The sequence below is a fragment of the Vanellus vanellus genome (assembly GCF_965231255.1).
Source record: "Vanellus vanellus genome assembly, chromosome: 17".
Taxonomy (NCBI): domain Eukaryota; kingdom Metazoa; phylum Chordata; class Aves; order Charadriiformes; family Charadriidae; genus Vanellus; species Vanellus vanellus.
In genome coordinates, this window is record NC_138922.1 from 10898401 (window position 1) to 10914180 (window position 15780).

The 15780-nt window shown below is 42.0% G+C and overlaps 2 protein-coding genes across 3 annotated transcripts in view; one reads left to right on the forward strand and one right to left on the reverse strand.

Annotated features, from left to right (window-relative positions):
- RHBDL3 (rhomboid like 3) overlaps positions 1-3491 on the forward strand; it is a gene marked incomplete at both ends in the record, with an annotated part of 68610 nt that extends 65119 nt beyond the window's left edge. For both annotated transcript variants that reach the window (XM_082492407.1, XM_082492408.1), the window contains 2 exons: positions 2433-2493; positions 3220-3491. In XM_082492407.1, coding sequence (XP_082348533.1) covers positions 2433-2493; positions 3220-3491 — 333 coding nt within the window. The remainder of the gene's footprint in view (positions 1-2432; positions 2494-3219) is intronic.
- Positions 3492-8100: 4609 nt separating this feature from the next.
- On the reverse strand, positions 8101-15489 carry LOC309678908 (protein Njmu-R1; the record flags this gene model as incomplete). Its single annotated transcript, XM_082492105.1, has 10 exons — positions 8101-9942; positions 10549-10652; positions 11160-11296; positions 11419-11483; positions 12043-12162; positions 12827-12882; positions 13717-13859; positions 14291-14416; positions 15058-15138; positions 15356-15489. The coding sequence occupies 10 exons, from the start codon at positions 15487-15489 to the stop codon at positions 9733-9735; spliced, it is 1176 nt and encodes a 391-aa protein (XP_082348231.1). The 3' UTR covers positions 8101-9732.
- Between the last annotated feature and the right edge of the window lie 291 nt (positions 15490-15780).

Sequence of the window (15780 nt, forward strand, 5' to 3'; positions counted from 1 at the left end):
CTGTCCTGCACCAGCAGCGTCAGAGCAGAATAACTGTAAAAATTATGGTAATGCGTCCTCCGCTGGGGTCTGAGTGGGAAGATAATGTGAGTCGGCTGCAGTACAGACAGAAGATCTGTTATATGGGTGCTGGAAAACATGTGTGTGTGCAGTAGTACTTGTGTCAAGCCTAAAAGAAAACCTTGTATTTAACGCTTGTATGCAGTGAAGTCAGCAGGTTCAGGCTGCAAGCCACAATGGTGCTGCTCCAGGCAGCCTTTGTAGCAGCTGGGAGCAGGGAAGTGGGTGTTTTCCTGAGCAGAACAGGTCTCCTTTGCTGTCTTCAAGATTTTTGGAGCATGAATGAGTTGGGGGCTGTTGTCCAAATTAGGACAGTTAAGTGGCTGGCAGAGAGATAGGGAGTGGAGGAGAGGGGCTACCCCTATACCACAGGGTTTCTACTGGGGAAATGCCTCCTTATATGCAGTTATTTTCGGTACAGTTTTGTTTCCTGCCACTGGGCCAACAGAAGTAGGAGGGAGTTTCTTCTGTCTCACAGAGTGGTAATGCAGACATGGGGTTTCTTCACACCGAGATTCAGAGGGGGAGATTGGAAGAAATTTTGGTTTGCTTTAGAGGAAGAGGCTCTACCAGAGGTGTGTGGAGCATCTTCACCAGATATTTTCCCAGACTTCTTAAAACATTGCAAAGTGGCCTGTCATTTTGCTGCTCGTTGCCCTCCTTTATTTAGCAATTGCTGCCTTAGCATCTATATTTCTCTGTTATCCCCTGCCTCTGTTCTCATCTGAAATTACTTTTACTGCCTTTCCCATTCTGGTGGAGTTTTTTCTGCTTTTCTTTCCCCCTCTTCTCTCTCTCTCTGCTCACTTAGTATCTAGGTGTGATGCTCCCTCATGCTGGAAGACATGCTGGCCATTTGCTGGTAAAGCACAGTCTTGTACAGGTGCTTTGAGTGTGCTGGGAAGAGGAGGGACTGTTACAAGGAGGGTCTCTTGAATCTTCTGTTCCCTTGTGCCTCCTGGTAACAAAGGAAATGAAAACATTCTTGCTTGTAAAAATAAATATTCTTGGAATTAAATATATAAAATAACCATCAGTGGGAAACAATAAAGCTTGTCACCCTAAGGAAAAGAGTGAGGAGAGGAATTCAAAACAGCTACATGGAAATGAAAACTCAAGGAAGCAGCACAGTATTAATCAGCATGAGTTCAGAGCCTTCCGACTCTGTTAGGTCTCTCTGTGGAAAGAGAAAATGAGTTACTTATTTTGTAGAGATTGTATTTTTGCAGTCACAGAAGTGATTTACAGACAGAACCCACATAAGATGAATATATGTAATATGTATTGCGGAATATGTCTTCAGCAGGCTGAAAAGTCACTGGGTGCCATTGAAGTTAGGCTGAAGAGTTTCCAAGCTTTTTTGTTGTTGTTGTTCCTTCAGTGTGATGAACACGGAGTTTGTCACAAAAAGCCCAGATAGCTTGGTATCTCATACTGCTTTCAACAGACAAAATTTCATTTAGTGACTTAATAGTAATAAAAGTGTTGTGATACACCTGAGTTCCCCAGAACACGATCTCTTCTTCTGCTTGGAAATTTTGTGCGAATGGAAAAGGAGGAATTTAAACACTTCTCTCAGGATTTCTGACTATCATTCAGAGATTCTTATTCCACTATATTGATTAATGACCAAGCCTGAAGACAGAGGAGCCAAATCCAGGCTATCTTATGGCACTGTTTCCTTGGTATGCTTTTATTGAGGTCTTTACTATTTGTGTGTGCTCTGCTGAAGATGAGTTGCAGAATTTCAGGGACCCAGAGGTAGTGCTACAGGGAGTGCACTGGCAAAGCACAGTAGGGCTTGAATGCACTGAGAAATTTCCTGGTAGGTGACAGTGTTGGGCCTCTAAGTGCATCATGATGAGCTGTGTGATGTTAACCAGAATGGTGCGTGTGTTGAATGCTAGGTACTAGTTAACATAATTTTAAGTGACGTGGTCTAATACAACAGAGTTTTGCAGTGTAGGTAAATTCAATTATTTTCAGAAGTCAGAATTTAAAGTGAAATATCATACTAACATGTTAAAAATTAGTCTGTCTGAAGAACAGCAAATGGCAAGTCCAGCCAAGGACCACACTACACCAGCTGGGTCTCAAGCAGGGAAAGTCAGTAGCACTGCCAGGCAAAGAAGTTATAGACTGTCCATAATTTGGACACGTCTGCAATATATCCTTTATGATTATGTCTTCTGGGATTGACAGAACTATGTTTGGTGTGATGAGTGGAAAGTTCACAAACAGATGGCAAAGGCAATGAAAGGGATTTGTTTCAAGGGATGGTCGTCCTTGATGCTCTTCCAGTGTAGATCTGAATGTAAAATCCCTCCAAGTTTGCATGTGGCATCACTTTGTTTTCCTTGTCTCTTTTCCAGAACTGGTCGGGAATGAAGTGCCAATTCAAACTGCTGCGCATGGCTGTTGCCTTGATCTGTAGTAAGTATCATGCAATACCTGGCACACATGCAATCCTGTTTCCTTTATCCTTGTCATAAGAGTTCATGCTGATTCAGAGAGTATTGACTTTGCAGCAGTTTTGGTAGGAACTTGCAGCTGGACCTTCTGGCAGCGGAAACCACATCACTCTCAAATGCAGATTTTTGGCTTTCAACACAAGCATTTGTAAATGAGGATTTGTTGTTAGCCAGCATCTGTCGCTTGTGGCATTTGTGAAGATCTGGGACTTAAACGTCTCATCTTTGAATTTGCTAACAAGCAATGCTTTCGTAATGGTAATACTTAGGTTTCCTAGAGCATTTCCTATCTGGGATGGCAACAGCATTATACACACATTAATGAATTACCTTCCAGTCATATCCCTAGGGTGGCACGATAAGGGAAACTAGGCCATGTATTCATCACAGACAATTGTCTTCGAAGTCTAACTCATTTGTTTTTATGGTTCTGCTATACGTGTTGGAAAGCAAATATTCCCCCACCTGTCTACATTCCCACGAACCCAAACCACTTACTAACCACTGGGGAGACCTCATGTCTGTGTGCCGCATCCCTTACATAGCCATGGCCTTCCAGCTTCCTTATTCTCACCATACAAGGCAGTTTCTTCCTCTCCATCTTTTCAGGGATGCAGCGCTGCCTGCAAGATGGGCTTAAGAAGGAATAGACCTAGACAATTAATTTCTTTTTCCTTCTTTGTTCCAGTGAGCTTTGAATTTGGAAGAGCTGTGTGGCTGCGATTCCACCCTTCTGCTTACCCACCGTGCCCACACCCCAGCTTCATGGCTCACCTGGGAGGGGTGATGGTTGGAATCACCCTCGGTGTCATCATCCTGAGGAACTATGAGCAGAGACTCCAAGACCAGACTTTATGGTGGATTTTCCTTTCTATTTATGTCATTTTTGTCTTGTTTGCCATCTTCTGGAACATTTTTGCCTACAGCCTGTTGGATCTAAAGCTACCTCCCCCTCCTTGAAAACATGGGACAGAAAACTTGAGAGCGGAAGTCATCTGTCAGCTATGTTAAATGAATGAAGATGGAGGATCTATTTTTATATTTAACTTAAGCGAGGATGATTCTTTTGAATACATGTTGGAGGGAGATGCTTAAAGATCTCACAAAAGAATGGGCTGATCAGTTTGTGCACAAATCTAGCGGGTACTGTAATGTTGGCTGGCCTGGACCCTGCAGTTTCTCCACCGCCAGGGCTCCTGTTGGGTGGCTTGTACCTGGGCACTTATCACTTGGTTTGTTGGCACACATCAATATTTTGTATAAGATATTTGTATTTTCCAGGTCAGTGCTGGAATTATGGCCAGTTGTTGAACAAATATCCTCAATGTTGCTGAACGCTAAAAGGGAAAAGAGTAGACATTTACTGATTAGACTCACATGGTACTCACAAGACAGCTTGGGTTTGGTTTCTACAGACATATCTGACTGTTCAGCTATACCAGTGCCACTGTCTAATTACTTGAATGGTTCCTAAGATATTTTAGCCTATGGTGACACCTGTCTTGTGCAGCTTTCAAAGGAATCAGCAGAACTTGATCACCCAAAGTGATGGAGACTGGTCTTCAACTACAGGTCAAATGAAATTGCACTATAAACCTTGGGAACTCTTAAAGTGTTGTGGTCACCCAGCCAGAGGTGACTTTTACTGTGCATGTTTCACTTGATTTTTTTGTTTTGTTTTGTTTTCCCCCCAGCCTGCTGTGGCTAGAAGGTGTGACTGGGATTTCTTTTTTGAGGGATGGAGAAAAGGATGGAAAATATTCAATTGTGTTTTTATCAGCTGATAATCAGGTGCTGTTTTCTTTTCACTTTGTTTCTGGCCACCTGGCCTGCAGTGAGCTCCTAGCAAGAATCTCAACTCTTCCAGCAGGTTCTTGCAAGAAAAGTGGGACCAGGATCACCTATAGCAGTGCAGGGTGGGAACTATCCAGTCTTTACAGCCATACAGTCTGTTTGGAGCCAAATCTGTCCACTGAAGTCAGTGGAGTTAAATCAGGTTGTATGTAGCACTGGTTTCCCACTGAAGTGGCAACGGTGTTACAGTGATCATTGTGAAACTGATAAAACTGGTTTTAAAGTGACTGCTAAATTTTGAGGATGCCCCTTCATGATGGAATGGACGTTCGGGGGCTCCAAGCAACAGTTAGTTGCAATGATGCCTTTTTCTTTAAAGTTGGTCAACCCCCGGTTTTGGCAATCAGTAACTGGTCTGTAGCACTGTCCATACAGCTGCCTGCACGGACCCGGGGACTAGACTGGAACATCTGTAGCACAAGCAGTGCTTGTAGGTACACTTCTCTCTATGGTGCTTATGTTATTTTTCTTCTCGCTTTAGAGAGCTGCCAAACTACAGTCCAGGAATGTGGATGGCCTCCTTTTCTCTCCCTTTTACCCACCTAGTATGATGACCTGGATAAAGCAGCCATAGGAGTCTCTCTATACTAGCTCCTTTCTTCCTTTTTTTACTATTTGCATACTAGTGCCCAGGCACCAGCCACCAGAGCCTTCCACAGCATATCTCACAGGCACTGTAGCAGCTGGATTTGCTCCGTAGCAAAATGTCTCTGTATCGTGGGCTTTATTCTCTCAGCTGTGTAATCAGTGCTGCCAGATGATACCACAAACTGGTAGGAGTCTGTCTTTCTAGAGGGGCCATTCACAAGTGCTTATCAGCTGCCCCCTTCTTTGCCTCTTAGGGGAAAAATCTCTCTGGAAGGGTGAAGTTTTGCTCCCACAGTATGCACTAATAAAACTCCTGTTGCCTCGGGGAAAGGGAGGTGGGAAGAAAGTAAGTGTTTCTATAGCTTGGAATAAGCCTTACCTGCAAAAACAATGTTTGCCACCTTTGTGCACAGGAATGTGATTTCTGACGGCAACTGCACCTTTGTTGTACTGCATGGCTAGTATGTTGCTCATTGGCCCTTAGATCAGAGAAAAAGAGGAAGAGATAAAGGTCAGAGTTCTGTTCATTTTGGAGGAGGGGTTGGTTCCCTGTGCCATTTTACCTCTGCAGTTTGGGTTCAGATCAAAGCAGTCATGAGAGTTTACATGCATCATTTCAGGTGCTGGCCCAGTGAGTTTCGTAGCGGTGGAGATATCTCCCTGGGGAGCAGCAGGCAAGCAGGAGAGCGGGGAGTTAAGCATGGTTGACACATAAGGAGGATATTCCTTTCCTCACCTATTGCTAAGCCTTTCTAATTACAGATGCCTTTAAACCAGAGGTGAGCAGAAATGGGAGTTCCCCTGGAAGTTTTAGGAAAACTTTGAAAATTTTGTTACACAATTTCAATCACAACAAAACCCAGATATTTTTTTTTTTTTAAATAATTTACCGGAGTACAGTATGCACCGATTGACTTTTATTTTTGGTTTCTCAACTGAAAGCTACTTAATGCCACCAGTTTCTTCATCAGCCTGACCCTGGCAAACAGATCTTTGCCGCTGCTCAGGAGTAGGAGGGAGCTGAACAGATTAATCCAAGCACCCTTCTTTGGTCCTTTATCCATAGATGAACATAGTTTACCTGAACTGGTTGAAAAGAGCTCTGAGGTTGAGCTTATGATTTGTTCTTTTAAACTGTTATTCACCTTTTTTACTTCCATGCTGTGTCCCCATACCCTGTTTGAGCAAGTCTACAAGAAACCCTGGGGATCAGAAAGGCCAGACTTTAAACTAGTGCTAGATTTATTGTGGGTGAAGAAATTAAACCCTCTCACATTCCTGCTACTCAGAGCCAAAATCTCTCCCCATACATAGAGCAGGCTGTACACAGAGTCTGTTGTCTGCTAAGAATCTATCAGCTTATGGAGTCAGGAGCGGTGCAAAGTGCTGAAGCTTTTATAATTCTTTTTTTATCACTAAAATTATACTGTGAAAACTTGTTATGTTTTTACAGAGTATCAGGAAACCCAGTTAACGTTTTCTAATGCACTCGGGAGTGCCACAGTGCTGCAGCACCAGAGAGCTAATAGCAAACAGGCTTTTCTTTTACCTCCAGATGTCCTTGAAGCTGCTGGCTTATGTCAGAGACGAAATATTCTCCATTCTGGTCATTTGTGGTTCTAACTTGTCACAGTCAGCAATGTGTTCCTGAAGGAGTCTCCGCTGAGGGACTGGTTTTGGTGATTGTTTTGGTTTTATTTCAGCTGCTGCCAGGATTTGATCTCAGTCAGATAAAATGTGAATCTGTTGAACCCTATGGACGTGCAGTGCTAGAGCAAAAGGCAAGGACTGTTACCGATGTACAGATTTGAACCGTGCACATTAGAGGAAGTTTTTTTTCACTTGTGTCCTTGAGAGAGGACACAACACCTGGAAAATAATAAAAAAAAAAAAAAAAAGCTGCTGCTTCTGTGCTGGACTTCCCATTTAGTAAGTATATTGCAGTACTGGTCCAGTGAGGATGGGTGTAGGGAGCAGTAATGCAGACTGGGAGAGCCTGGGGGGCTGGTTGTAGAGCTGCTTCAGGGACATCTGCTGGCAGCACGGCGACAGCACCGATGGCGTCTGGCTCTGAGCCTCTTGCTGATCCCTCATCCCAGAGGAGTGGCTCAGACAGCTGTGGGGAGGAAGAAGGAGGAGGGGAACCAGGTAGCTCAAAGTCCACGGGGCTTGCAAATTGCACCTTTTATTCCTAGATGCTTGGAAGCAGGTCGATATTAATTTTGCATGCATCGGTACTAATATAGGAAGGAAGAGGGGAAGCATTGTAATGGAGTGATGGGAGAGGAGGTTACCAGAAACAGTCTCTGAGTGAGGTGTAGAGGAGTTGTAAAAATGCTGATGAATTTACTATTGCTGAGTTCTTAAGACAACATCTCATGTCACTTTCTCCCCATCAGTCGATGAGGAATCTTTGCACTTAGGTGGCATATTGTGATTCTTCACTATTTGCTCCTTTAGCAGTCAGAAGTATTTTGTCAATGGGAAGGGAGAAATTATTGTTGTCTGAGGTTGCTGGACTAGAAATAAAGCTCAGGGATTCTGTGTCCCAAGACCTTGCTCCTTCTGATGGGTTGTACTGCCTGTATATTTTAAATCAGATTAGATCAATTTGAACTGGGTATGAAGGCTGGAATCTGACACACTTGGAGCTGGTACTAAAATAACAGCTATCTGCTGACCTTACAAGACAGTTGCTGTTTCGTGCCAATATTTAGTCTCACAGGATCGTGGGTAGGACTTTCACACATACTTCAGTGAGTAAAGAGCTCAAAGTCTATCTGTTTACATAGATTCAAGCTCAGCTCAATTGCTTTGGAAACCCCATCCACTGACTTCACCCAAAGTGGAACTGGAGAATATGGATGCAGTTCAACACCAGCAACCTCTGGAGGCAAACTGGGATCTAGAGAACAAAGGCCAGCACCTCTGGAGGTTTAGCCTATCTGAATATTGCTGCTCTTCTCTTTCTTTTGTAGCAGTAGCTGCTCTACAGTGCTCTTTCATAGGACTCAAAAATTCCTTCTGCAATCACTGATGCTGAGAGCTGGTTATAATGGAAAACAGTGCATTTTGCAGCTCTATAAAGAAAGAATCACACGTAAGACAGAAACCAAGCTTGTTTAAAGGTAAATGTATTTTTAACATCACCATTGACCATTGGCTCTTGATTGGAAAAAAGCTTTCTAATGAGGTATTTCTGAAATGCCAGTAGTAGTACAGAAAACTTATGTTTCAGGGTACTTTACAACACAGAGCACAAAATATTCCCTAGGCCTGATTTAAGTAGCAAAAATACCTAAATTTCCAGTGAGCTTAATAGGTAGGTTAGTCGCTGACTGTCTCCTGACTCCCCCACAGTGTTTGTTTAGTTTGCAAATAAAGCTAGATTTATATAGCTTTTCTTTTGCTTACACTACTAATGCTAACAACACATCCAAATGTTAAAAACAAAGCACTAAACGATGTAATTTTCTGCCTTAAAATACTGAACAAATCTTACTTTCCCGTTAAGGGCTAGTAAAACAAAATTATATTTGCAAGGTAAGATGCTATGGTATGTTTCCAAATATTTTTGTATTGTGTACATTCTGTATATTTTTGTTGTAACAGTATTATTTGAGCACAGAATCCATTAAATTTTTTTTGTTGGTGGGTTTTTTGGTTTTCTGGGTTTTGTTTATTTTTTTTTAAGAAAATCAAGCTGCTTTACATCACATGCCAAAAAACAATCAAGAAAAAACTTTCAAAGAGAGTTTTGTAAGTTTATCTGTAGTTAAAGCAGTATTTAACAAAAGAGCAATTGGTTTTGAGCTCTGCAATGTAATCTTTTAATAATGACTCATGTTTATGTCTGTCTAAAAGCTAAAGGGGAAAGTGAACTGCTGCTTTATTTCTCCATGAGGTATAACAAGGACACAGAACTGGCTTGTATTGGAATTGAGGTCTTGTCCCACTATTTGACAACTGACACTTTAGTGCAGTAGTGACCTCAGAACTGCAGGGAAGTTGATGACCAAGTACATTAGACTGTTTAAAACTTTTTATTGGGGTGGAGGGTTGTTCTCTTTTAATGTCAGCCTCTACCGAATGTCTTAAAATCTCAGAGCCAACACATTCTCATCTCAAACTGATTCCTAAAACTCTCTTCAGTCTTAAGGCAGTTTTATTTCATACTAATTAACAAGTTGTTTATCTAGTAACAGAAGAACAAACTGCCAATTTGAAGCAAAATGTAGAAACTAGCTACAGACTTGTTACCTATGTTCTCTTACATAAACAAATATGATTAATTCATTTACTATGATTTATCCAGATGTTTGTACTTCTTTATACATTAAAACAAAAGTAACCAGATCTTAATGATTAGATATGATCACTTCAAAAATATTTAAAACACTTAACACTGAAATGCTTGCCAGGTAAGGGATTTGTGGGTTTGTTTGTGGTTTGTTTTTGTGCAATAACTGTAAAAACCAAATCTCATGATTTCCTCAGAAAAGGAGCAAGTCATTTGGAGAATCTGGTAAGTACTGAAAACTATGCAGGAATTTGTATGATCTGCTATTTACACATTTAAAAAGCTCACACTGCTTTATCTAAAAAAGAGAAAAGGCAGATGAAACTGCAACTTAGGTTTGATTTAGCTAATACTTTTAAATATAAATTAAAAATCCTGCAGTAGTGAAACTAAGCTGCATGGAAGAAATTAATGATTTATGCAATACCCTCAAACAAGTACAGAACAATTAAGATTATTTTAAGCCACTGATGTTTCTCTCATGAATTCCTCAAGGACAGTCACTACATTTCTGGCTTCTGGCATTTCGGCATGTTCTACTTTAACAATCTTCAAAAGGATGTCTCCACTGCCACAGTTCTTTAGAAACATGTAACACTTGAACAAGGCATAGTGGTTCATTTCAGCCTGGCGGATAAACCTCTTCAGGTTGTTAATGTCTTGTATAGCCTGGGAAAAGAGTAACAGAGCATCTTCTTATCCTTCTACACGGAAAGAAAACATACTATCATGTGGAAAAGCGGAGGAAGAATAGCAGGAGAAGCAAAAGCATTTCCAATAAGAATTTTGTATTACTACTCAAGAGTAAACTAATAATTGAGTACTGCCTTTGATGTATATTACCATTGTTACTATAACAATGCAAAATGTGTAGACACCACAACTTGATCATGTCCAAACTTATATCAAGAGTTCTCTTATGACAGATCACCTAAGAAGTGTTAACTCTCTTTCCATGTTACCCAATTACATGATCTTGTATGTGCACAGTTCAAATTAACAGTATTTTAAGGAAAAAAAAAAAAAAAAGTGGTTTTTATTTTAAATATGAGAAAATGTCTTTGGAGTACTCATGGAAGAAACTTTCACGCTCCTTTACATTCTGGTCTTGTCAACTACAGTAAGCCAGTCCTCAGCTTAAACTTCAGAGTTAATCAGCTAATGATGTATAGACATCGTAAGTAACCTAAAACTTTTCTTTGCTGCAAAAAGAGTATTTTCTCCCTCAGTAACCCTGACGTCTTCTCCAAGTCTTTAACATATATGAACAGGTACCTTCAATTTAAAGTTTTCCAAAATCTGCCGGAAGAGAAATGGATTTCCACCTTCAGCACCATTCACAAAAGCATGCATCCAGTCTTCACAGAACCTGTTGCTTCCTGTTAAGTGTTCAGGAAGACAAAGAAGAGATGAGAAAAAGTAAATAAGCTCGACATAAATATATAGCTGCATTCCCCTGATTTAATCACTCTCACATAGTATACCTGCACCAGGAAAAACAATACGTGTGGAAAAGAAAAGCAAACATAGCTGGTGATTACATGAAATTCTGTTCTGGTTGTTCAATCCCTTTTCACAGTATTTGTCAAAAATACAATAGGAAGAAAAAAGTTTTGCAGCTTCCCTGAAGTGTACAAGTCATAGTTTCATGGTCTGCAAACTAAACGCACTGTGGATTTTATTATCAACCATTTTCAAACCAGAGTTCCAGTACATCAGGTAAAACAAACTACTCTGCTACCTCAGAGGAAACCAGGTGTTATAGTTTCCTGCCAGAATCCAGACTTTCTGGGCGTGCACCTATGAACTTCTGAATATTCTCAACTCTCAGCAGCTGAGAGAGACAAGTGGGTAACATGAAGAAGTATTCACAGCTGTAATCTCACCTGCATTATGCAACTGAGGCTGAGGTCCACTACAGTCTATAATCATTGACTTGTGCTGTTCCTCAGTCATGGCAATACACAAGGAGGTCATTGTTCCTTCCTGAACAAGTCCTTGGAGGCTGGCAGCTGCCAGAAACCTGACACGAAAAGCTCATGTGAACTGCTTGTTTCTTTACAGTTCCGTAACAGCAAGAACAGGAGGGTGTCATACACAAAAGCCAAGTTACTCACAGGTTCCTTGGTCTCAAAGTATCTTTACCTGCTGATGTCTTTTTCTGTTCTTTCATCTGCGTTTTTCAGTTCTACAGGAGTATAACTCAAAGCCTTAAAACAAAGAAAAAGGCAAAAAATCTGGATGCAACTTTGATATTATTTCTGTTGCTATATTGCAGTTACTAGCAATAAATACATAATGTGATACTTGAAAAATTGTTCTTTTCAGAGAAAGGGTAGAAGCTAAGGGAATACTCCGTATTACAGTCATTGCAGCTGGTGTTGCATTCAGAAGAAATACAGCAGTTAGTCTATTTGCTATTCCTTCCAAACCCTCCTCAACCTTGGGGACTAGAGCTAGGATTAATTTATTTTCTGTTTCCAGTTAATTATATGAGGCACATACACAATATAACATCCCTTTTGGTTCAGAGGAATTATAGTAGGGACAGTTTACTCACACTGTTTCTAATTTTCTCATTCTAACTTCAATTTGGACACTACTATGTAATTTTAAATGAGTTAACTATGAAAATTGATAGCAGAAATTGCTATGTGCTTCCTTAGCAATAAAGCAGGGGAAAAGTACTTGCCCTGAATTTAAAAAAAAAAAAAAAAAAAAAAGAGAGAGAGAAACTTGTTTTAGTTATCTAGTTTGAAATACACTCACAGCATGTAACAGAAAGGCGAGTTTCTCCTGGAAGAGCTGTACTACCCTCTGAATAGGGCATACGGCATTCTCAAACCAGCTTCTCAAGTATGGGTTAACATAGGTCTCCATGGTTTTTTGCTGTAACAAGTTGAAACATTGAAACTTTAACTACAAATTAGATTCCTACACAAACAGAAGCCTATTAATAATCTATCCAACCTAAGATATTTGGATGTCAGATCCTTAATTTCAAACCACAGTAGACTAAAATAATGAGTTTGACATTTAAAGCCACACTTATGTGGAATATCAGCAATGAAGGGCTTTGCATTTTAATAAATAGACAGAACTGTAATATTATGGTATATACTGAGCAAAGACCATGCAACAGCAGACGGGATGAGACAGAGACTTAAAATGCATAGTTTCCATTAGAAAAATTGTGACAAGAAAAACACTAATAATCCTTCCTTAACATTCAGAAGTGATAAGAACCTAGGTGGACATTGATAACTTCCCTGCAGATCATTACTTTTTATTAGTCGTTCTTCTCTCTGAATTTAACTCCATGTAACCTTTAAGAGATTTATAAGTGGCACAAAAAAGCCCCCCTCCCTTTTGACTTGTGCGGTCGATAGCACTTTAGACACTATCACTACAGTGAATTACGTATCTCTCACAGTGTTTCATACTAGTACTTAAAACACCTATTTTGTCTCTATAGACTAAATCTTCCAGATTGTCTTACTAATTAATTTGCATAAATAGTGATTTTCACCACTTAAAAAAAGTTAGGCCTTACCTCCAAATCAAGATTTATCTTCAGACTTTGAATGTATTTGTCCAGCTCAAGTCTGAATGTATCTTCTTAAGGAAAATAAGATGAGCCAGCAATGTGCAATCACAGCACAGAAGGCCAACCGTATCTTGGGCTGCATCCTAAGTGTGGCCAGTAGGTCAAGGGAGGTGATTCCGCCCCTCTACTCCACTCTCATGAGACCCCACCTGGAGTACTGCATCCAGCTCTGGAGTTCCCAACATAAGAAGGACATGGACCTGCTGGAGCATGTCCAGAGGAGAGCCACAAGGATGATCTGACGGCTGGAGCACCTCTCCTATGAGGAGAGGCTGAAAGAGTTGGGGCTGTTTAGCCTGGAGAAGAGAAGGCTCCGGGGACATCTTATTGCAGCCTTCCAGTACCTAAAGGGGGCCTACAGGAGAGCTGGGGAGGGACTTTTTACTAGGGTATGTAGTGATAGGACGAGGGGGAATGGCTTCAAACTGGAAGACGGTAGGTTTAGATTCAACATTAGGAAGAAGGTTTTCATTCTGAGGGTGGTAAGGCACTGGAGCAGGTTGCCCAGAGAGGTTGTGGAAGCTCCGTCCCTGGAGGTGTTCAAGACCAGGCTGGACGTGGCCTTGGGCAACCTGGTCAAGTGGGAGGTGTCCCTGCCTATGGCAGGGTGGGTGGAACTCGATGATCTTCAAGGTCCTTTCCAACCTAAACCATTCTAAGATGCATCAGTTAAGACCTGCATTTTCCCCTTTCAGTATACGGCTGTTACTGACGTTTTCAGTTACTGGAAGGTGTGCATAAACGGGCTGATTTCGAGTAGGAAACAGACAAAATGAGAACATAATTTCTACATCATCTCCCTCTACACACAGATATAGAAAGTTAAAGGTAAGGATATAGTTCCAGACCTTTCTCTGAGCCACCTAAGAAACAAACCACATATTCTGGAGCACTGACATCTGATTCCAGTGTTGCCATTTCTAGAAGATTTTCTTGTTGGAAACGACAGTAATAACAACCAACTTTATATTCCGGTATGCTATGCAGAAAAAAAAAAAAAAAAAAAGAATTATTACAGATACTTCACAATAAATAAGTACAAAAAGCAGACATGCATATTTCTGTAAAGATTTTTCACCCGCTAGCACTGGTGGCTCCTATGGTCATATATAGAGCTCTTAGACCTCTTTTTTCCTCTGTGGTGCGATCAGAGTAGTTTAAAAGGAAATAGTCATAAACACATGTAGTATTTTTTAAGTGTTCAAACAGTAAATTATTTACTACAATATTTTTCTCAAAGCTACCTAGACAAAGAGGAAAGTGACATTGTGTAAAGCTGTTACTAACAGCAGCAATAGACTGAGAACATGGAATCAGGATTAAACCTAAGTACAGCAGCAGATGGCAAGATGTGTGATGCTGCCAATGTTTCTTACAGTTTCTGATTCTCAAATAATTTTTAAAATTTACCTCAGCCCCACTGATGCTACATTTCCCATTCCTTCAAACAGGGCTCCTTTAGCAAGACGCTTAGCGATAAAACTGCGCAATTCAGTCTCTGCTTCAGCTGGTAAGTTAGTGTCCAGCAAGGATAGGCTTTAAAAAACAAGAAGAAACAGTTAGCAAAAAGCAAACGTTATTGTTTTGTTTCTCTGAACAAGTGAAGAACCACCTGCACCTAGAAGGGGGACCACTATGATCTCTCTTTGGCTTACAGCTAATTCACTCTGTGACTTCTGGCCCATCAGAAATGCATTTGGTGGTTTGCCCACGAGACCCGAATTCTGGAGTTGTGGTGTCAGCTGATGCTCAGCAGCTATGAACAAGTCACTGCCCCTCTTTGCTCCTGTGTTTCCCTAGTTGTAATACAGGGCAACAATTCCATTACAGTGCTCGTGGAAAGATAAGACATCCATTTAAAATCGGTTAATAAATTTTAATTATCTACATGAAGACCTAAGTCAATATAGAAATGTCAAGTATTAGTAGCAAAGAAAACAGAGTTCAAACTCAAAGATGATAGCTTATGTTTAACACGTTATTTCAGTGCTGTAATTGTATCCATTCAGTAGCTATTCCAAAAAAAAGCACCCAGGGGATTTCAGTATGCTTTCACAGAGGTTTCTGTTTTGAAGGGACTTCAATGTACTTGCTTACTATTCACTCAACAGAAACACGGCAGAGGCTCCAAAATGGGATGTTAAAGGCGATTATGTGGTTCTACAGATTGGCTCTACCTGAAGTCTTCTGTGGAGGGTGTCTCTGCAGCCGCAGTGCTGGGACTGACATCCCTACCGCCCGCTCCCGGCTGCGGCGACCTGAAAACGAAGCCATTCTTAAGATTGATGCTGCAGCTGTAACGGGGGAACAGGGACTGCAGCGGGGAAAGGTACGGCCCGAGGGCGCTTTAAAGCAGGAGCAGGGAATAAAGCGAATTCAAGCAGCTGGGAACTGACAAGGCCTGGAAACGGCCTCCCCGCGGGGCGGCCCTGGCGCCCACCCGCCTGGCCGGGCCCCGGCCAGCGGCCTCCTCACCTGCAGCCCCGGTAGCCGTAGAGGCTGTGGTAGGTGCTGCCGTGCCGCTCCGCCCGCCGCTCCTCGCCCGCCCCGCCGCCCTCCTCGCTGCTCTCCAGCTCCCGCTCGTCGCCATCCGGCAGCGCCGGCAGCATCCCGGCCCCCGCCCGGGCCGCGCCGCGCCTCGCCCCCGCCGTCGCCGCCGCCGCTCCCCGTCCCGGAGGCCCGGCAGGACGGCGGGAGGGCCGGCTTCTCCCCCCGCCCCGAGTGGGTGTACCCACGGCGGCGGGGAAGAGGGCGAGGCGACGCGATAGGCGACATCCTCACCCAATCGGAGCTGTACCGGACAGCGCTGAAATGGCTCTCCTTACTGCAACTCCTCTGTTCGTGTAATGTACTAAAAAACGGCATGTAGAAGTTGTAGTACCTATATCTGTACAGATAAT